The sequence below is a fragment of the Podarcis tiliguerta genome (assembly GCF_965153285.1).
Source record: "Podarcis tiliguerta genome assembly, chromosome: 3".
Classification (NCBI taxonomy): domain Eukaryota; kingdom Metazoa; phylum Chordata; class Lepidosauria; order Squamata; family Lacertidae; genus Podarcis; species Podarcis tiliguerta.
In genome coordinates this window covers 85,965,459-85,988,152 of record NC_139536.1, presented here as the reverse complement: position 1 = coordinate 85,988,152, position 22,694 = coordinate 85,965,459, and the positions used below count along the sequence as shown (strand labels likewise).

Sequence of the window (22,694 nt, the reverse complement as noted above, 5' to 3'; positions counted from 1 at the left end):
ATGGAGAGTTCTGGCATGTCTTTTTCTAGAAAAATAGCACTGACCAGGTGTATCCATTTTTCAGCATTATTCAGTGCATGGGGGGGCACATTAAGAATATAAGAAACCTGCTGGAACAAAGCCATAAAGCCACCCAGGTTAGTAGACCTTACTATATATTCACCCCCAAATCATCACTCACAATTCAATTTGCCAATAAATTCTTGGGATAGCAAGTTCTGGATGTCTATATTTCCTCAGTTTCTGAAAGGGTAGCTATGTTAGTCTGCTGTAGCAAAAACAACTGAGAGTATTGTGGCACCTTAAGGCCTAACAAAATTATTACTGCATTAACTTTTGTGGCCTTCATCAGATGCATCTGATGAAGAGGGCTGTAGCCCATGAAACCTTGTGCGATGGTAAGTTGGTCGTGCCACAATCCTCTCAGTTTTTTGTACATTTTCTCAGTTCTGATTAGACATGAGCAATTTTTTAACCACAGCCTTTTATTTTTGTTCATGCTCTCTTTATTCCAGAATGATGGCACACCAGAACACAGTGAAGCTCTTAATCTAAAAATGGCATTGAAAAAGCTGATAACTTTTAAACAGCTGGGGAAAGGTGGCTGGATAGACGTAAAGATAAATCCTTTTTAGACATCTTTCCTTGCCTGCTGTCTGTGACAAGATCATTAGCCATAACTTCATACAGCTATTTACCCTACCGTGGGCACTTAAAAGGTCACACTGTGTGTGCTCCCTAGCCATGTACAGTTTGGATGGATACCTGGGAAAGCATGCAGTGTTGTAATGCAATGTTTACATTGCTACCAATGACCAATACTCCATGTGGACAGAACTAAAACTAAGCAAATAAAGGGGTGGGCTATTTCAGACAAAAAACACTCATTTCTTCAAAATGCTCCTCTCTGAGATGACGTTGCCCTGGAACAATGCACTCTTTGGCCAGAGTACTGGATCTATTCCTTAAATATCTCTGGATCTGGGTCACCTGTAATTGCAAATATATAACTCGGAAGTTCATAAAAGAAAATTTAAATGCAGAATGTTCAAGGGTTGCTGGAATATGTTATATTGTTTGATTTGCAGCCATGATGGTGCCATGGGGAAGGAAGAGAAACACACGAGTAATGGTGGCTCTGATTTTCAAGTATTGCTCTTAATGCATTTGAACTAATGGCATAATACACACACACATTTGCAACAGTGCTACAAGCAACTTACTGGAACGAGGAATTTTTTAATTTCTTCCAAGGCGTGACTCATCCGTGAATAAGCTTCCCCGGGTGGGGCAAACACTTCAATTAATACATGTAGTTCATCACTCAAGTGTGCGTATTTGGCTTCCCCACTCTTCCTTAGTTCTTCTTCCTGTGGAAGAGGGTATTTTTAGAAATAGAAATCTATTCACTTTGCATTGATTTAGCATTTACAGAGAACACAACAAAAGGGCATAATCTAGGCAGGCTTTCAACAAAATGAGGCCCTCCGAGAAACAAAAATACTTGGTATAAATTACTTGATCTGAAAATCACTTTGGAGTGTGTGAGTGGTAAAAAAAAGAAGAAGAAAACCTGGCATAATTAACATCTACAAAGAAAGACTTGCTAAATACTTTACAGGAATGTGTTAAAAATTTAATGATGAATGCAATTAAAAGACAGAGTCTTTGCAGATTAGGTTTTTCCGGAGCATCGTATACTAAGGACACAATAAAACATGTACTAAAATATGGAGAATCTAGAAAGTCAAAGAAAAAAGGCATCTAAACATCCTGCATGAAGAAAAATCAGACTTTTGTAGTGTTTGGGGTGGACCATAGCAAACAGTTTTAGGGTGTACAAGGATGAGTCTGCTTAGGTAAGCTACAGTAGGAAACTTGCCCCAAGATGTTTCTATTAAACATTTTGCTTGACCTAAAGCAGGGGTTGTCAACCTGGTCCCTACTGTCCACTAGTGGGCATTTCAGGATTCTAGGTGGATGGTAGGGGGTTCTATGGCACAAGCTGAATTCTCCTTCCATTGAGCACTGGTGGGCGCTAAGGAAATTTTACCATCAAGAAAAATGCATTAGTGGGCAGTAGGTATAAAAAGGTTGACTACCCCGATCTAAAGTTTACACATAGAAAAAAAAATTTGGTGTGCAGCTCACTTTTCTGCACTTGGCTTTTCCTATGGCAGTTGTCAAGCCTCTCTATTTGGGTGGAATGATTTGAACAGTGTTTTCCTTTTCTTATAAACAGATGACTAGCACTCTGCTATCAATAACAGTTTTCAACAGAGAAAATTCCTACACATGAAATCTTGCACATGGCCTACTACACATGGATCTTGGTCTGTATGTTATATAGACAACATGCAATTCCTGCAAGGTTGTTTCAGTTTTAGTCAGATATCGTGTAGTATTAGCAAGGATCTATGCACTGTATCTAAAACCAAGCTTTGAACAAAGGAAGACCAGGCATTTTTTCACTACAACGTTACAGTTTTATTAGCTATCTCCAGCAACTGCTCTAGAGAAAGAAGTTTAAAATAATACACTAAAAAAAATCTGAATAATTCACAACAAATTGTTCTTTCTATAAAGCAGAGAGTGATGCCTCTTCTCTACATATCATGGGAACACTTCACAATGATTCCCTGTTATATGAATGCAGTTGAGAACCTCAGGTTTTGAGCAACTCAGGTACTGATCTCATCAAATGGACTTTGCCCTGAAACATTTTTAGTAACAGATAAATGACGGCAAAACCAGCACCTACTGACTGACATTCACGTCATGTGGCTTCCAGGGGGAAGGGTACTAGGGCATAGCTGTCAACTTTCAGATTTGAAAATAAGGGATCAGCAGCCTGGAAAATAAAGGATCAGTAGCCTCACCAAGGGATCAGTAGCCTCACCTGTCCTGGGGACAGTCTATGGGATATCTAACAATCCGGGATAGCAGCGGGAAGCAGCGGGAAACGGCGCTGGAATAAGGGAATTTCCCGCAAAAGAAAAGGAAGGTTGACAGCTATGTACTAGGGTATGTCCTTTTATTTCTTTAACCTTTCATCAATTAAAAATCTAAAGTATCAATCCGGTACTGGGGTTCAACGTATCCCAAGATAGCCATACAAATAAAATAGCTAGTAGATGTTAATGGGCACCACACCGTTTGCAGTTTAAAAGTAATAATCATGCCTTCACTGAGTATTTTTCTAAACCAGTGTAACAATGCAGGGTCAACTATGGAAAAGTAAACAATAAAAAAATGATTATGTGGAATGCTGCGGCCCAGGCCTGTTTCCTGTAAACCCAACACCTATTCACCTATTACCTTAATGATGTAGATATGTTTTTCCTATTATATCGTCAATATGTTGTAGAAATCAGTAATTTTCCCCCCTGTTAGATGCTAACCTCCACTTAACATCTTGTTTCCTGGTTGGTGAGCGTATTCCACCCCCCCTTACTTTATCTCTGCTGCTGCCATATAGATCAAAGCCGTTATGTTTTCCTAAACCAGTTAAACTGTCAATAGTGTGGTTTGTTCATGGCTGCAGCTCATGGTTAGTGAGGAAGGAGCTTGGATGACATGCTAAGTCAAACCATGGCTTAGCTCAGCATGGTGTGGGAGTAAAAATGACTGGGAAACACCAAAGTGGCAGCGAGCTCTGCTTCAGGAGGGGAGCCCACATGTCCTCGTGGTCCCAGTAAGACATAGTTTGCGTTACGATGTCGTGCAAATGCAGCCAATGTCTAAACCTACATTATGCCTGTGTTAGTACCAGAATATGCCTTTTGGGGAACAAGGAATTAGTCAAACTCTAGTTTGAAAACAATGAGTTATCATAAATCCACTGGTAAATTTTTAACCAAGTCTTTAACCAGTTAAAGATGCCTCATTAAAAAGTTATTTGAACAGGTCTCCTTTGAGTATGACTAACATTGGATATCACCATATTTATTTTATTTAAAATATTTATTATGAGCTTTTCAATACAATAGCATCCCAGACTGAGTCATATAAACTGTTGAAATTTAGCATGTACGATAAAACAACAGGTATATTTCACATCACTCTCAACAACAAGAATACATCAGTGATAGCAAAACAGGCACTAACATATAGCAAATAGCTGATGTAGTGTATCTAAGATAGCTGCAGAATATAGCAAAAACACCACTGAGATAAACCGTCAAAATTCTGAGCATTTTGCAATAAACTGCATTAAAGTAAAAAGAACAACTGGAGCAGTATTAGTACAGCATGACCAAAATGTTCATACTGCACATGCATTTAAGTGCCATAATGTATTCATAAAAATGTCTTTACAGAATTCCAATATGTATTCCTTCTTAATAATGCCTTTGTGATTCTTGAAATGTATTGGTACCAGCTGCAATATAGATGGGATTCATCTGATGCCAAAGAAACTTCAAGGCAACACTTCATCACTTGAGTCATTGCAATTGCTCATTCTGTTCATGGATGAGACAATGGATTGCCAGGCCTGGGGGCGGGGTGAAGAAAATGTCCAAAAGGTTGATGTTTCTAGTTATAAACTCAGGAATAACAACTATTGCTGTGTACAGAGGAGAGTGAGAGAGGGGGGGGGGGACATTGCCCAGAGCTATGCTTATTGCTTCTCATCTTTTGTGTCAATTGTTCTTCTGCTAGCCTTCATGTGTGACTGAGCTTTCCGAATGATAATGTTGTGGTGTGTGTCTGATGAGCCACGTAAAAATTGCGAGTCCTTCAGTCAAGGATCTAGGAGCAGTTTAAGAAACTAGATGCTACTATTTAACTCATCTGTGGGGAACTTCTGCTTCTCTCCCCCCTACCACAGATGTTGCTGAACTACAACTCCCATCAGCCCCAGCAAGTATTGTCAATGGCTAGGGATTATGGGAGCTGTAGTTCAGCAACATCTGGAGGTCCAAATGGCCAAAGGTTTAACTCTTTGTTACTTCAGAAGTGGCCTATTGTTGTATTGTTTGACCACTAGCAGAAAAGTCCTACTTATTCTGTGATATTCTCACACAGAAATCGATAGCTTCAGTTATATACTTCTTAAGTAGCTCCTTTCAGAATAATGAAATGAATCTCAGAGACTTTGATAGTGTGTGTGTGTGTGTGTGTGTGTGTGTGAGAGAGAGAGAGAGAGAGAGAGAGAGAGAGAGAGAGAGAGATTTTAGAGAGCCCTTTTTCATTTTTATCTTCAGACCCAATGGGAGCTTTCCTGCTTGCAGCGGGGTGGAATTTTGATATAAACAGTGGGGGAGGGAATGGGTTAAAGCCCCCACTCCACATACTATGGTCCCACTCTATGTTACCCATAGTTATTTCATGGTTATACCCATGGTTATTTCATAGAAATATCAGTCACACAAGGTTAAACACCATGACAAATGTCACATCTGGCTTGGCTCTTTGAGGCTCCAGATTCGAAGCAGAGACTACTCTAGCAGTCAGGGCTTTGTATTAAAAAAGACTGAAAAAACTACTTAATCACTATATATATATTCAGTATCACAAAATATTCTCAGTTTCCATCTTTTAGACAAACACTAGTGGCAGGCTGCAAACCATAAAACATTTACAGACACTTGTGGTGACAAAATATTTTGAATTCATATTTTGAAGCATGAAACAATATTAGTAAAAATGCCTAAGACTTGTCAAAGAAAAATCTACCTCTTGTTGGGGAAATGCCTTTGCTGTAATCTAAAACATGCATATGCTGTGCTATCTGGGTAATGTACAGAAGAAGAAGAAATTGAATACCAATATGTTACATGACTAGTGTTTCCATACTAATCATATTGGCTTTTACCTGCAGTGCCACAAAACACTGGCATCATAAGCACTTAGGCACTCGCATAGCAAGCCATAAGTTGAAGCTGAAATTGCTTTTCAAATACCGTACTTTTCAACTTCCAGCCACAATTACTTTTAAATGAAGTGATGGTCCCATCACTGCAAATCAAATCAAACAAAATTTTGTTTATCTTCGCAATAGTTCTCTGGAGAACCTTTACTTCTCTTTTCACCTTACTTTAACTTAACTCAAATGAATATAAACTGACTTTTCACAATGTTTAAAATATAATTTATCGTTAAAAACAAAATAACAACTCATATCTTCATAATTAATAGTAAGCCAGATGTTATATCATTCCCATTGTTTTAATATCTTCAGCTACCCCAGACTGAATTTCATTTGGATTAGTTTCACTAAATATGGTCAGCATTAAAAAGAAAAATGCATATCTAACTTAACATTATTAATATTTGTGCATCTATTTCTCATGCTTCCTTGTAAAGAAATGAATAGTCTATCCACTGAAAAAGAAACTTTGTCTCCATTATATTTCTCTTAATTGGTTTCTATCTTTTTTTCTTAAGTAGTTATGTAGATATTCAGACTACAAAATAATGGTAAAATATCTGTCTGCGGCTTTGGAAACCATGCTATTTCCCTTTTTAGAGGCAATTAGTAAAAATAAATAAATCTTCAAAGCAAAGGTTGCAGATCATCTTGCTTTTAAAAAAAGAAAATCTAGATCCTAGAACTAAAGCAGAAAATATCTGCACTACAAATGAATGAACATGGAAAATTCCAACTGCATTAGTCTTCCTAATACATTTATACTAATACCCAATTCATCATAAATTCCATTGTGCAATTACTTTATCAGAATAGTGCAAATTACTGCATATGAAAAATTGAAGTTCCCATCCTGTTCAGATAAAATTATACAGTCTTTATAAATAACTGTATAAATTTTAAAGGTGCTATTTCCACATGTCCTTTGAGGCAAACTTTAAATAGCATAATAAATTCTAGTTCCTTGCTTAAGTCTTCCCAAACATTCAGTGCAACACTATTTCTTCTACTTTTCTCTGTGGAGCTGGAGGCATCTCTTCCACAGTGCTCTCTATGGCAACTAAACATGAGAGGAGTATCTCAGAAAGAGAGAATGGCAGATGACAAGAACTATTTTCCAATGGCCACGTCCTTAGAGGGCTGTGGACTTCATTAGAGAGAGAAAATGTATCCCGAGATACTTTGTGAAAGTGCCAGGACTCAGTGGTAGAACACACACTGAAGGTTTGATCCCTGGGATCTCCTAGTAGGGCTGTAGAAGACTCCTCTCTGAAACCATGGAGAGCTGCTGCCAATCAGTGCAGGGGCAAACGAAGGCTAACCGGCACCCGGGGCGGGGCAAACCATCGGTTGCGCACACGTTGCGTCGCTATGTACGACACATGCGTGGAGTCACTACGTAGGGCGTGTGTGCGGCGTTGCTACATACAGTGTATGCATTGTACGTAGCGGTTTACCACTGGCACCACCTGAGCGCCGTATGGGTGGTGGTGGAATCCTCTGCTCGCGACTGTAGTGGTGATGGAGGGATCCCACCACCATCTGTATGGTGCTCAGGCGGCGCTGGTGGCAAACTGCTATGTACAGCGCGTGTGCAGCATCACTACATACAGCGCATGCATGCGACACCGTGCATGCGTTGTATGTAGCGGTTTGCCACCGGCACTGCCTGAGCACCATACGGACGGTGATGGGATCCTCCACATGCGGCTGTGGTGGCGCAATGGCTGCTCATGCCGCCGTGCCCAGGGTTGGCGGGGCGAGCACCCAAGGCTCACTTCCCCCCGCCCCCCCTTGCGACACCACTGAGTCAGTGTAGACAGTACTGAGCTACCAAGGATCTGACTATACTGAGGCAGCTTCCTATGTTAGTGGATCCCTAGGTAAAGTCTCAGGCCTGGGAAATAAGTGACGCCTTTATTCTGACCTAAATAAAAATGCCAACTCCGAGTGTCAGCTTTATTTTGGTATCCCACCCTCCCAAAGTAGGACATTGCTATGCTACCACTTTCAGGATTTTTCTTTTTCTTGATTCAAGGTGGCTGTCCAAGAGACCATAACGGCCTCCAATAGTCCAACTCCTGCTCTCACAGTGGCCAACCACATGCCTATGAGAAACCCACAATCAGGACCCAAAAGTGTGTGTGTATGTGGATGTGAGTCATTATGGGTATAGAGATCAGACACACTTACAGTTTATGAAGCTTGTGAAATGGGACAGAGATGAGAGGAATCTGACTAATTTATGTTCTAAGTAGGTATCACAGCTTTGCAGGTTCCAGCGCCATGTAGAAATGATTCAGCTTTATAATACTGAGCACTCTGCAACACAGTTCCAGTTCCAAGTTATTTTAGGGTCCTGGGCTGCCAGGGGGGGCCCTCCTTAAGTAGCCCCAACTCACCCTCATTGCTGTTGACTCTGCCAGTTTCCTTGCTCCTGTCCCTCTGGGCCCAGACGAAGAGGTCAAGGTTAGTGGAAGTTGCTGGTCATTCTGTTTGCTCCTGTAACTGCTTGTATGGATGGGTGAGCAGGCAGCCACAGCAAAGTAGTCACAAGTCAGATAGCTCTGGGGGTTATCAACCCCAATGTTATATTATCCCAGTGGCAAGGGTGATGCATGCCCCATATCAAAAAGAAGACAAACTGGGAACTAACCTGTCTATCTCACAACCTTCACAAGGTTCACAAATGTTTTTTGGAGCATATTCATTCTGCACCCAGGGCCACTACCAGAGAACATTAAGAATAAACATTTGCCCAGACCTCAAAACTGGCAAAGGACCCACCACTCCAACATTGCTGCTATTTTTTTATGCACAAAGAACTCAAGAAGGTCAAGATAAAGCATTCTAGGTCCTGCCTCTTCCAGGTTAAGGAGCCCCACTGTGGATTCCATGTCCAATAGCCATCACATCCTTAGCCAGCTCTGTCTCCATTCTTTTCCAGCCATGCTTCAAAGGTATGGGGGATGGGCAGAGCAAAGAGTACTCTGCACAATGATGCCACATTGGCAATCCTATTCTTCTAAGTTAAGACCGTCATGCTGTCAGGCTGCTGCCAGCGACTCCTGGCTGGTTGCCCAGGAACGTACAAAGACAAGGAAATGTTTCTTACCGTCCACTTTTTATTCAGTATTTACAGAGATACTGTACTCTTGGATAATGGTGTTGTCCCGAGTGAATCTCCAACCCCTGTCTCTCCCACTTCCTCATCCATCATTCTCATCGCCTCTCCTATAGGTGCTGCTACGTGGCCCCTATCTTTGAGCTCTTTGCTCTCCTACTTTCAAGGCTCGCCAGGTTCTGGGAGTGGAGGGGGGTCTGGAATGCTTTCTAAAGACACTGTGTCCATCAGCTGTCACCCCCGGTGCTTCCTCTCCCCCCCCCTACTATTTTCTAACTTTCCCCCTCATCTGCCTCTGAGTTGTGACCTCCCTCAAACCTCTGTTGCAAACCTAAACCGTCTTCCTCTTCCCTGGAAGGGTCAAACTGGGGAGGCAATCTCCACCATTCCTCCTCCTCTCCCCAGTCCCTGACACATGTGCAGGAAACTACTGAATATATCATACACTCTTCATAGGGAACTTGCATAGAGAACATACCAATGAGACCGCAGAGAGCTGCCACAAGTTAGAGCTAGCAATACTGGACTAAATGGGCAGATAGTGTGACCTGCCGGAAGGCAGCTGCCTCTGAACAGTTAGTTCTGCTGCAATAGCCCAAAGAGAAATGAAAATGTTCTGAGCTTAAAAGGCAAATATATGACCTTTGCCTTTTGTATCATGTAATCTAGAATCTCCTTTGCACTATATAGATGGAGGGAGTAAAATACCACGAAGACACATATAAGATGTCTCTTTGTGTTTTTAAAGGCTGGAAGTGTCATGATTAATATAGGTTTTTTCCCCCTTCCTAAAGGTGAGTCCACCAATACTGAGAGTTAGCCTTTTGAAAATAATGTATTTTTTTTTTATAAAAAAGGAGCACTATTCAAGCATTCACAATTGTCCAGTCTATCAACTGATGAGAAGGTCATGACCATTTAAATACATAAAGGTTAAAAGAAAGGGGGGGGGAGAGAGAAACCTTTAAACAACTAATATTGCCTGTTAGCAATTTGATCAGAGGAAGCACTTGAAAAGAAAGAACCAATAAGCTGCAGCAGGAAGGGAGAAGGAACTACTACACTGCCCACTCTTAGACCACTCTGTGTTACAGTAATAAAAGTTGAGAAAGTGCTGTGTGTAGATTATCAAGATTAAATTCCCTTTCACAGTAACAACGGTTATTGCTGGAAGAAGGAAAATTATTCCCATATTATTACAAAATAAAAACCTTTTGGCCCCAATCCAGAGTTCCCCAGGTACAATAACAGGTTGCTAATGCTACCTCCCCCCTTCATGGATCACTGCCTTGCCGTGGCGAAGGGGCTTGACACGACTAAACAACAACAACAATGCTACCTCCAAAAGAAGAAGAAGGAAGGCAAAACCTCAAAAAAAAAAAAAAAAAAAAGCCAGCAGAGCAACCTCTATGAAGAGTAATAGTCTTAATTGGGGGGGGGGGCGCCCCTAAGCATGTTTTAGTTGATAATATTCCTCAAGGGCAGAAGATTAAGATTATTCTATCAAGGCAACATCTCTCCTTTAAGACAGTGCTTTGTGTTGTTTAGTTGTGTCCGACTCTTCGTGACCCCGTGGACCAGAGCACGCCAGACACTCCTGTCTTCCACTGCCTCCCACAGTTTGGTCAAACTCCTTCATGGATCACTGCCTTGTCGTGGCGAAGGGGCTTAAATAACTCAGAGAAGCTATGAGCTATGCCGTGCAGGGCCACCCAAGATGGACAGGTCATAGTGGAGCGTTTGGACTAAATGTGATCCACCTGGAGCAGGAACCGGCAAGCCACTCCAGTATCCCTGCCAAGAAAACTCCATGGACAAAAACAACAGTGCCTTGAGAGAGGAACCTTAATCTTGTGCCCCTAATGAAAGTTACAACCAACAAAAATGCACTCGGCATTTTTGATCCAGTAAAGCCCCTTCATTCAGTATGGCACCCAAGTTCGTTTGCCCAAAGAGTGCTCTTGTTAGTAGTGTGTAGCCCATGGGTGAGGCTGCTCAGTGTTTCCTCCCTTCCATGTAGAGCAAGAGGGGAGCAATAATGAGTGAAGTGGCCTTGTAACTTTTACTGTTCAAAGAATTCATCTTTTTGATGTTTTGCATCCTTTTGGTTTTTTGTTGCTGCTCTTTTTTTGTCCTTCCAAAGTTAGTTCCAAACCCTGCTGGGTTGGGAAGAAAAGGGAGAGATTCCAGGCAGTTTCTTCCCCATTGGCAATGCTAATAATCTGTTGAGAATAAGGGAACCCCACTATGCATTTGTGATTCTTTCTCTTCCCTATCACTGCTCTCCCCACACACTTTATAAACAGGTGATTTGGCAATCAGAAGCACATGCACAGAGTTCAGGAATCATGGACACCCACTCACACACCAGCCATGCTTCAATACTGGTCTCCTATGGAGGGCTTCTCAATGCCCAAGGCACGTTGAATCGAGACCTGAAAGTAATGCCTTTACAACTGAAATTGGTAGGAGGCGTGTTTCATGAAAAGTTCCACACCCATCCATCCTTGAAATGCACCCCTCCAGTTTTAGTAATTGTTCAGGATGGGGAAAATGGAGCAAAAGTATTTGCCCACTCTGAAAGGTGGCTCCATAACATCTGGTGATACGGATCGTGTAGACATACCCACTTCTCTTAATGGCACCAAAGCAGCTGCTGAAGAGGCCAGTGAACAGGAATGAACAAAAAGAGGTAAGGTTTTCAGGAACGTTTGGTGTCTCCTGAAAATGCCCAAACCAATGTTCACCCATGAAAACTGTTGTTGCTACAACTTTATTGAGTCTGATCATATGGCTAAGACTGCTTAATGGAGAAGAGGTTTCATGACTGGCTTAATAGCCAGTGACCAGAGGAGGCTTCCATTGCCAGTTGCTTGAGAGCTTGACCTTGAAGAGGAAGTACTCCATTTGAATTGAATGAGGCAAGGGTGATTCCAGACAAGCCCAGCTGCTATACAGGGGTTGCAAGTGTTGCAACCTTATTACTATTTATAGCTCTAATATCACTGATGTGGAAAAAGGAGTAAGAGATTATCTAACAGACCAAATTAATTTGAAATGTGGCCTGTGAGTGTTATTAAATCCAAGACAGCTTTTTCGCAAGAAACTGACTGTTTAACATTTTTTTGATATAAAAAGACTGAAACTTGAAATAAAAACCACTTGTCAGCTCCTTATGAATCATTTAGTGATACCCAGCTTCTATTAAGTGAAAATTAATGTTATGCCTCATATTAGTTCCCCCTTTGTGAAGAGAAGTCTCCTTTGTATGGTTAGTTACACCGACATAGATTGCCAAAATAGAGCCCTAGGCAAACAGCTTGATGAGAAATTAGTGCACATGTGTAACAAATTAAGATGCAGTTTATCCTAGAATGTTTAATAGCAGTCTGTTTGAAATCAAAGCATGCCTCCTGCAAACGTCCGGTTCTTGTTTTGGGGCTATGGGTGGGAGTTGTTGCCATTTAATAGCTGTTCTGATTATATTTTGTTTTGATATGCTGTAACCTTCCTTGGGACTATTGGATGAAGGGAATGTAAGAAATACAGGAAGTAAATAAACAGACAAACAGTAGTGATGTAACTGATGTTCCGTATATGGATTTGGGTCTGGCTCATATTATTCAACCGCCTTATGAATCAAGTGCTGTCTCCTCAGACTTCTGCAGCTTGGGATGTTAAATGAGATTCTATGCATGGGCAGGCAGTGTTCAAAAGACACTCCCTGCCCGTCACAAGCTACTTTGCAGGCACTTGCAAAGTGTGTTATTTTTAATGCCAAGTCCTTACTTCTGAGGAATCTTTCATTAATTTCTGTGAAACTATTTGAGGTCCTCCCCCTATGAACAATGTACTATGCTGCACACATATCATAACCTGGTGGAGTTGCACAAGCCAGGCATGGGACCCCAGACAAAACTATAATTCTGAGGGGCAAATGTGATAATATGCACCTGTGCACATGCATCAAAATTACAAAGTTGAATAAAAGTCTCAGAAAACAGATAGCCTTTTTTCAGAATCCTTGCTGAGAAAATTCATAAATACCAAGCTGATCCTGAATTGAGCCTTGGGCATTTTGCTACATGCACACAAAGAGACTGAAAGGAGCACTAGAAATTCTTCAAATCATTGTGGAATTCAAATACAAAAACCATGTTCTTCACTTTCCCTGAACTGCAAAAGTTGGGATGAATTCTGCATAGAGACATCTTAGTACAGGACCTCACCTCTACTTTGTTTCTAAGCTTCAGCTGCACTCTACATCATTGCTGGCTAGTTACATTGGCTATGGCTGATGTCAAAAGGCCAGTTTTAGCCAAGGCTGAAGGCAGACATCTTGCTTCCTTACTACTTTTTATTTCTTTCCCCCTGAAATACATGTTAGGAATCAGAACCGAATGTCAGCAGGGGTCTACAAATGAATATTCCTGACATGTTGAAAGGGGGGTGGGGCCATGTCCATCAATGCCCAGATCTCCCTTCATGTGGCAGATATCTGTGTGCTTACACCAATACATGTCTATGGCCCCTTAAACCTGCTGTGGCCACCCCACAAATCAGTATTGGGGGTAAAGAGAAGTTGCACAGCCCCACAGTGCCATTACACATGCTTTGAATGTGTGGCTGGGATTGCCTGAACCCCTACCCTACAGTACTGTGTAAATCGTCACATGTGGATTAGAGCCACGTGAATGAGATAGATTTGTCAGGTTTCTGTTGCGCCTGACAGCTAGGGACACATCCGAGTGCAATTTTCCTTGCACTCATGAGAAATAGCTAAGGTGAGAAATGGTTTGAGAGGGAACTGTCATGGCAAAGTCTTCCTCTAACAGCAGCCACAAAAAGAAGGTGGGTTCTCTCCCTGGGAGTCAGATTGTGGGTGGAGCCTTGCTTGTTATTTTGCTACTACAGTGGTACCCTGGGTTACAGACGCTTCAGGTTACAGACGCTTCAGGTTACAGATTCTGCTAACCCAGAAATAGTACCTTGGGTTAAGAACTTTGCTTCAGGATGAGAACAAAAATCAAGCGGCAGCAGCAGAAGGCCCCATTAGCTAAAGTGGTACCTCAGGTTAAGAACAGTTTCAGGTTAGGAATGGACCTCCAGAACGAATTAAGTTCTTAACCTGAGGTACCACTGTATTAAAATGGCTGAATGTACTGTAGTTGGGAGAGTTCTAGGCCTAAGATGTGTTTGAATCCTAAAGCAGTTTTAAGTTCATTTTTTTTAGAAGCTGTGTCTATGCTTATTGAATCTCTATTAGAACTGAGTCCTAGCACTATCTTTTTACACAAATGAATCACTGTGTATGAGTTATGCAAGAAAGAGATTGGATGAATTTTGCATACCTTAATCTCTCCCATGTTCTCTGAAGTGAAATGATAACTCACAGACAAATTTCCTGAGAAAGATGCTCATGCCCAAGCATATGTACAACTAATGCTTCATTTTTTCCCCCAGACAAGATGCAAGGGAAGTTAATTTCCCCCCTCCTAGTTATAAATGGCTACAAGCTGAAGTAACAGACTGTGCACATTTTCTTTGAAACTGTTATCGAGGAACCACAAATTACTGCTGATTGTACCATAACTGTGCCAAGATGAAGTTCTAACTATAAAGTGATATTGATCTTGGTTAGATATATGAAGAAGGGATGTTGCAGTACAACAGTAATCAATCAGAAAAATAATCTAGAGGCTAATCAATGTCTCCGAATAAGGGAGCATTAATCCCTGATGGAGATATTACAAATACAATCATATCCAGCTTAGTTATCTAAATTCCACTCACCATCTTCCCTTATTATGTTGATCAAGGAATTGAATTACAGAAGGCTGCAACTAGCTGTTCTTCCAAGCCTGATACCCCTTCCCCACTATTCTATTTAATTGTCTGCACTGTAATTTAATGTAATGCTGTCTCAGTAGTGGCAAGCACAAGAATTTCTTGTAACAGTAACCCATTAAGGCATATTAAAAGTATTTATCATGGTTCTCAGGAGTACAGATAAACACAGCACAGGGGGAACTGGGATTTAACATAATTGCTGCAAATATTTCAAAATGGGCTCTTCGGCATTTATCTATATGTAAAACACTGAAAACAACAATAATATAGCAAAGCACAACAGTATCAAAATCCAGAGTTAATGGAGTTCCATGAAAACAAATAAAACATTTTAGACTATAAATCATTGCTCTACAGAAATGCAGATGGGCAAGGCCTTCATGGAAAATGAACTATGGTTCTCAAAAGGACCCATAATACACCAGCATCATAATATCTCAATTGTTTACTTGATTTCACATTTTTGTTTTTTTCAAATATATGTTGAAAGTTTCATTGTGCCATTCTTCAAAGAAAACTTGATGAAGGAAGCCGGGCAACTGACTAGACCCTTTTAGGTTTGACTTCTCCTCATCCATACTTCAAGGCATTTGGTTCAATTACCTTCCATGAAAACTTGTGTCCATACCATAATTGGCTGCAGAGCCTTTCCTTAGAGTTCCTACAATACCCCATCCTCGTTACAAATAACCCTTCATCCACAACAAGCTGCAGTATCTAACCAACTCTCTGGCATCTATGTTTTGACACAAATGGATCAGTTAAACAATTCTGTCTCAGATTCTGTCCAATGTAAGGAAATAAAACCTTTTTGCAAAATTAGGCAGCTTTGCATCAACTCGCAATTCACTTATTCCAGAACTTTACTTCCTTACAAAATAAAAACAGGCTGCGGGACTAAAAACAAGCACAACATACATGCAAATAGTTCTCTTTCCTCTGAACCACTTTCTCTTCATATCTAACATATCAAAGGAAATTTAACCTGCATCTGCAGTGGCCATACGTCTTTATTATTTAATACTTTGCATGCTAAATCCTGGCAGTGAAAACAAATCTTGTGGCAGCTCCTTAGTTTGCTTGCAAATATTACACGAGTAGTAGTATGAAGAAACACCAAAGTCTGTTCTAACATCAGTTTGAAGCAGGCATTAGATGCTTTAGTTATCACCATTGTGTCACACAAGTAATAACACGAGGCTCTCTTTCAAAGCATCTGTTCCAGGGCTGCTGCAATTATTTGCCAAGTGTTCCCTTAGAACAATGTAATATTTTTTTTAAAAGAACTCGCCCTGGAGTATGCAATTCCTCAGAGAAGGTTAAATTGCCCTCTTGGTTATTCAGTTTTGAAAATGCTACCACTAATTGCACTCAAATATTATACCACTTCATGAATCATTTCAGCAGGAAACATTTAAAGTGAAGCAGATGGCTTAATCTCTACTACAAATCCAGTATCATCCAGCCCTGCAGCCAGGCCCAGGAGTGAACAACTACACAACAGGGACTGCAGGCTCCCAGAGCTAATAGGCAAAATGGGTAGTTTGCACTTGACCTTCATTCACCCACGCAAGCGACTAGGAACATCTATTATAACAAATTATTCCTGTAGTCAAGGGAGACCATGACTAAACACGAACCTTGCTTCAATATAACACAAACAACATGGGTACAGAAACACATGTACAAAGCCCTGTATTTTCTAATCCCCAACTAGAGACAACACATCTCGAGGAATGAAAAAACACCTGCTCCCATAAATACCGGAAGGAATCCTTTAATTTATTTATTTAATCCATTTATCCATTTATTTTTCACCTGCCTCATAAAAGAAGTAAAGCCTGTTTTGCACTGGAAGCACAAAAGCTGGTATCCAAAAATCAACTCAGTTCAACATGCCCAAGGTTGAGGCTCTGGCATAGGGTTATCTCAGCCACCCATGCCTTTACAACAGCAACTTTCCACGCCTTTACAGCTGAAAGGGATTTCAACAAGGGTGTGATATGCAGGGATGCAGTGAGCATTAATTGTCTAAAATAAATCAACAGAGACTGTAGTCCTATTTGGTTGTTCAGAACAATGGGTAGTATCTGAGTTCTACTGCAAAAATAAAGAGCTGGCATAAGGGCAAACAGAATGTACTGCTGAAGACCCATGGGGGTAAAAGGATCTTCAGCCGTGGGTCATTGACTCCCTCCAGCTATTTTGTGGCATGGAACCTGCTTAAATCTGCATTTTAAAATCAGCGAAGATTGCCATGTCCCCACTGATTTCAAGAAGCACACCTGGTTCTTGAGAACACGCCCCGCCCCCTCAGTACAAGATCTCAATTTTTTTTAAGTGCTCAAAGGAAATATGCTCTCTCTCTCTCTCTCACACACACACACACACAGATTATTTGTGCATCCCTGGTGATATGGCATCATAAAAGTCTGCAAACAAGCCAAATACCCAATTTTCAGAAGCACCCTAGTTTAACAATAAAAGTTCAAATTTATTAAGTTCACTATTGGCCTGAGTCTTCAAATGTGATTCACTGATAAAGATTTAAATCGGCGAGCCTGTAGCTAATTAAGGTTTTGGTTGCCAGCTATGACCTTATGTTGTTCCAAAGTAATAGGTTTTTTAATACTGTATAAATTCTGCGATCTAAACCTGTCTTTCTTTTCCCATTTCAGTATCATGTTGTGTAACGCCATATCCTTAACTTTGAATGGGATCCCAGCGGAAATAAAGGGAAGATAGGTGGTGTGTGGCATTGCCAATTTCCCTATGTGTTCAACATACACAATATAAATGGATTATGATTTTCTTTGTAATAAGAATGTATTTAAATGATAAATTGGAAGAACCCACAATAGTGTTTGATGTAATATTTCTTGCTCTAGAGTCATCCATTTCTTACACACTTTTGAAATAATAAAACATAGCTGCTTCAATTGAAATACCTCATAACAGAGGCCCAGCTGTGACAGGCCTCTGCCCCCCTCCATACTGTTTTCTATAGTAATTTTTCTTAGCCAATCAAGTTATTTTCCCTTGAGAAACGTATTTATTTATTAATTTTTGCCAAGATTTAAATGTATTTGGGCAGAGATACATGGAACGCATTAGAAAAAGATTCCCCCCCAAAAGCAATACCACCATCTGCATGGCAGATATTCTGCGTAACACTGAGAGGTTCAGTTTGGTCCATTTGCATTTCCTTTTTAATCTTTTTGATCAGGGGAGAGGAATTCAGACAATATAATTTATTTAAGCTTTTATGAGCATGCACTCATGGATATTTAAACCCTTTGTTACATATAGAGATACACACCTGTTTTTACAACTCCAGTTAGGTTTAAAGCTAAAATACATGATCATTGATATATTTATATTACTGCATAATACAAAAACTCCTTCAAATCAAAATAATTCCTGTGCCGAGGCCAGTAAGGATTTGTGTGAAGCGCTCAATTAAGATAAAACTGAGTGGCACACTCAAGTTAGCCTTAGTCTCACTGAAATTGATGGCATAGAATTCATGGTGACAGGCAACGTGATCCACCACCACCTTACACCAAGCTCGGTGTGTGTGTGTGTGTGTGTGTGTGTGTGTGTATTTAGAATCTGCAGCCATAACATTCTTGATGGCTGTAGCAGAAGGTGGTGCATCAGGGCAACCCAGCCTGATCCCTGAACCAACTTTTTGTGCTGGACAGCGCAGGAAGCTCCTTGTGCCAGACAGCTCTGGCTGTGAGACCATTGGATCCCAAGGCCACTCAGCCCTTCCCCACCCTTTCAATGACCTGTTTGGGGGCCTTCTGCTGGGCTCTTCTGGCAGGTGGAGACACTGTCAGTGGGCTTCTCACCCTAAGGCCCATGCAGAAAGGGGGACAGCCAAGGTACACTTGCCCCAGGCCTCAGAGGGCTAAGTTAGCTGCCGGGGGGGGGGGCTGCCAGGGACCAGCTGCTTTTTTGTTTGAGTTTTTTTATAACTTTATTCCAGCAAGACTCCTGCCCCGAACCTCAGTGGAGCTCTGCACATTTAGCAGCCAGTGGAACACTACCTCAACCAGCAGAGCTGAGCAGAGAGAGACAACTCTGCCCACTCAATCTAAATCCTCTCCAGTCCAGCATAGCGGTGAATTGCTCTGTAACTTAAGCATGTGTGAATAACTGCCTAGATCCAACAAAGTGTCAATATCATGTTTTCCTATCCCATATAGCAATGATACCTGTAGGAAACAAAATTAAAACTCTGTAGAGAGGTTACACAGGAATTGGGTTTCTATAAAACTACTACATTAAAGTTGCTCAATTGCAAGTGAATTCTTTGTTCAAAATCCACTAAAGGAAAATACTGATAGGGTTTTAAGCGAAAGGGCTTTGAGGAGAATCTATTTCAGTACAGCACAGCCCAAGAAATGTTCTATCCAACTAAGCCATGTTTTAGGGCTTATGGAATGTACTACTTATTATCGTGTCATGCTTTTGATGAACTCTGAGTTAAAAGCCCCTTCAAACATAAAATACATATGTGTTTTCAAAAATGTAATTGATTTTAAGTCTATATATATAGTGTCATTTCCTGTGTTTTTATTGTGCAATATCTTTCAATGCGTTCAGAATACAAATGATCAGACTTGTTGGAAAGGATGTGGTGCTGTTAGCACACATTGGTACATGTGGTGGGCATGCCTCCATGCGACTACTTTCTGGACACAAATACTTAAGGTAAGTGAAATCATCATTGCCCATTCACTGGTCCTAGACTCTTTCACCCATTTTCTCAGGACTTAATGCTGACCTCCCTTTAAAACCTTTCGTAATTTTCATGTTAGCTGCAGATAAACTGGTTCTGACACAGGGATGGAAGGATGTTTCTGTTATTAATGGGAACTGCTGGTATAAGAAAGCCACCTCAGAAAAACCTCCCATCGGCTTAAGCTTTTGAAGGGGACTGCTAAACCAATGGCTTTGCTGCCACTTGGTGGACCTTTGTGACGTACATGAGCAAACAACATATGAAGCCATTTATCCCAGTGAAGTATTACTTTATTTGGCAATGCCTTTGACATATGACTCTTTGACTGATTGGTCCAAATCATGCCCCCGCTTTCACCCGACTGTGCTTAACAAGATGACGTCCCTCCTTTTCATTTATACTCTCTCTGCTTTGGACTTAACTTGGTTTTCTATGAACCATTTTTGTTTAGCATGTTCAGTGTTATTGTATTTTTTATGTCTTAATAATGAAAGATATTTAAAAATAAAGTCCCTGCAGACACAGAATAGATAATAGGGGTTTTTTTTTCAAAATGATAAAATTTTAAGTCTTTATATGGTCTTATTTGCTGCGCTTTTATTGAGCAATATCTTTCAATAATCAAAATGAACAATTTAATGTTATTAAAACATTAGCTTTCATTATGAGACTGGAAGGTAAGTACAACTATATTTAATGCAATGCTGCTAACATCTTCTGTTACATGGGGCTCAAATAGACACTACTACCCTGTTAATGGTGGCCACTGTTTTTGCCCTAGGACTGCTCATGGCAAATGGAACACCTGTGATTTAGCAAGCCACCTCAAACATCCTCAGTATTACTTGAGGGAAAGCATATAATTTTTTAATCTAAATTCACAAACTACTTCACTCAAAGCTGATGGGTTTTAGTAACACAAGAGGTCATGATTAATGTGAGCACCTAGACATACAGTAAAATATATCAGAGAAATGTTAGAAGAAACAAATAAGAGGTCTTGAGGTCTCAGAATGTGAGTGTGTGTGTGCTGTTAGAAAGCTAATGTAGCCATGTTGATCCATAAGCAAAAATCTCCAAAGCCTGTAGTTGGATAACACCTTTATTAAGACCCACCAGTGTCAGGAGCATCCTACACGCGGGTAGGACTCTGATAGAGACACGTGCCTGACTGGCATGTTCTCTCCCTCCTGGTCGTTCGTTCAGGAGCTTCAAAAGCATTATCCAGCCTGAACATCACAGTGACTGATACCTCTGAGAGGCATCAGCACACTTCAGGATTCTGCAGAGTATTGGCAGTTTGCGAGACAGACCCAGCAGTACAGCATTTTGGCTAAACTACTTTATTTACAGATAATACATTCGGAGCATTTTGACTTAGCTCCTTCCTCTTTCTCATCAGACAGCAAAGAGAAAGAACAAAGGACAATAATCCTACAGTAATACAAACATCCTGTCTCCATCACTTCCCACTATGTTAAGGTTACCAGATGTCCCCGTTTCCCAGGGACAGTCCCCAGATTTACAAATCAGTCCCCATACAAAATCCATTGAAGTTGAAAAGTGTCCCCGGATTCATTGAAAAAAATCTGGTAACCTTACACTATGTGGAATGAAAACATATACCATCATGTGATAAAAAACAATCCCATGACTGCAAGCATGGGCCAAGAATCCTAACATCCTCCCCTGATTTGTGTACTGAGTTGTAGTCATCAGTGTAACCGCAACAAACATACAGATGTTATACACACAGTATACCCCTGTATACCCATGATGCCTGATGAAGAGTTCTTGAGAATTTCCCACATTTACTTTTTACTTTTCGGTTGGTTCTAATAAAGTGTTACCCAAATGTGGGCTTTGGAGCTTTTTTGCTGCTGTAACACAGGGACAACCAAAGTGGGGCCTTCCAGATGTTATTGGACTCCAACTCCCAACAACCTCAGAGACCAGGCACAAAGGTCAGGGATGAGTCTACTAACATCCGGAGGAAACCATGTTGGCTATCCCTGCTATAAATGAATAAAATATGTTGTGCCCCTTGTGCTATTGCTTCTGATTTCCCTAAATCTGATAATTCAACACCAGGAAAACAATACTGTGGTGTGCAGGCTCTGTTGGCTGTACCATCTGTTGCATAAGCTAGGGAGGTGGTGACACAATATGGGCCTTCTTGTTGGAGATGCACCAATCACAGAACTCCTTCCTGGGGATTATCAATCTTCACAGTTGATATTTTGAAGTCCAGGCATTTGGATAATTAAAGCTGCAGGGTTTGGGGGTTGTGGTTATGTGGGCCATCACTGCTGTTACTGGATTTTATCTGGATTATTATTTGTTAGTATATAATGGCTTTGGTCTTTATGTCATGCCATCCTGTGTTTCAGATTGGAGGAAAGATGGGATATAAACACAGTAAACAAATAAGCAAGCAAGCAAACATAATGTGATATGAAACACAATGGCTACTTTTCTTGGCCTCCCTAAATGTCTCCATTCATCAATGTCCAACTAGCACAGCTATTCCTATTAGAAGATAGTGTATGTATAGTATGTTGAGAAGTATAGCTAGCAAACATGATCAGGACAGTATAGGCGACAGCCACCTCATTTACTTCAAGTTTATAAAAACAACTCTGTCTGCATACAAAAGTAAGTATTTAATCACACATAATTAGTAAGCAAAGATGTATCTTAGGAGAGGTAGCCACAAATATAATTACTAGTGATTGCTACCTTGGAAAACATGTATACCACATATGCAATTTCAGTGAATTGATGCCTATATATAAGTCCACTTGTAATCAGATTTCACTTGTCTATAGGTTTTTAATTGTTCTCTTTCATCATTTTCTTCCAGACTGCTTGAAATTGTTTTATGATGTGATAAGAACACAAGGTGGGGAGTAGAAAGGGGGTGGGGTGAATTGTAAGCCTGAATGTTTAAAATCTTCTCATTTTTAACACTCAAAGAGACGACTTACAGGTTTGTAATGCATGCACAGGGATGACAAGCTTTAAAGGCATCATATGAGACAGAATGGTAATCATAGTTCTCTAGTTGGAGGGCCTGTTATTTCCACCTGTCATAAGAA

General features: G+C 40.7%; 1 protein-coding gene across 8 annotated transcripts in view; it reads right to left on the bottom strand.

The window, feature by feature from the left end:
• KHDRBS2 (KH RNA binding domain containing, signal transduction associated 2) overlaps window positions 1-22,694 on the bottom strand; it is a 325,396-nt gene that overhangs the window by 169,350 nt on the left and 133,352 nt on the right. For all 8 annotated transcript variants that reach the window (XM_083431747.1, XM_083431748.1, XM_083431749.1 and 5 more), the window contains one exon: window positions 1,224-1,370. In XM_083431747.1, the coding sequence (XP_083287873.1) occupies window positions 1,224-1,370 (147 nt within the window). The remainder of the gene's footprint in view (window positions 1-1,223; window positions 1,371-22,694) is intronic.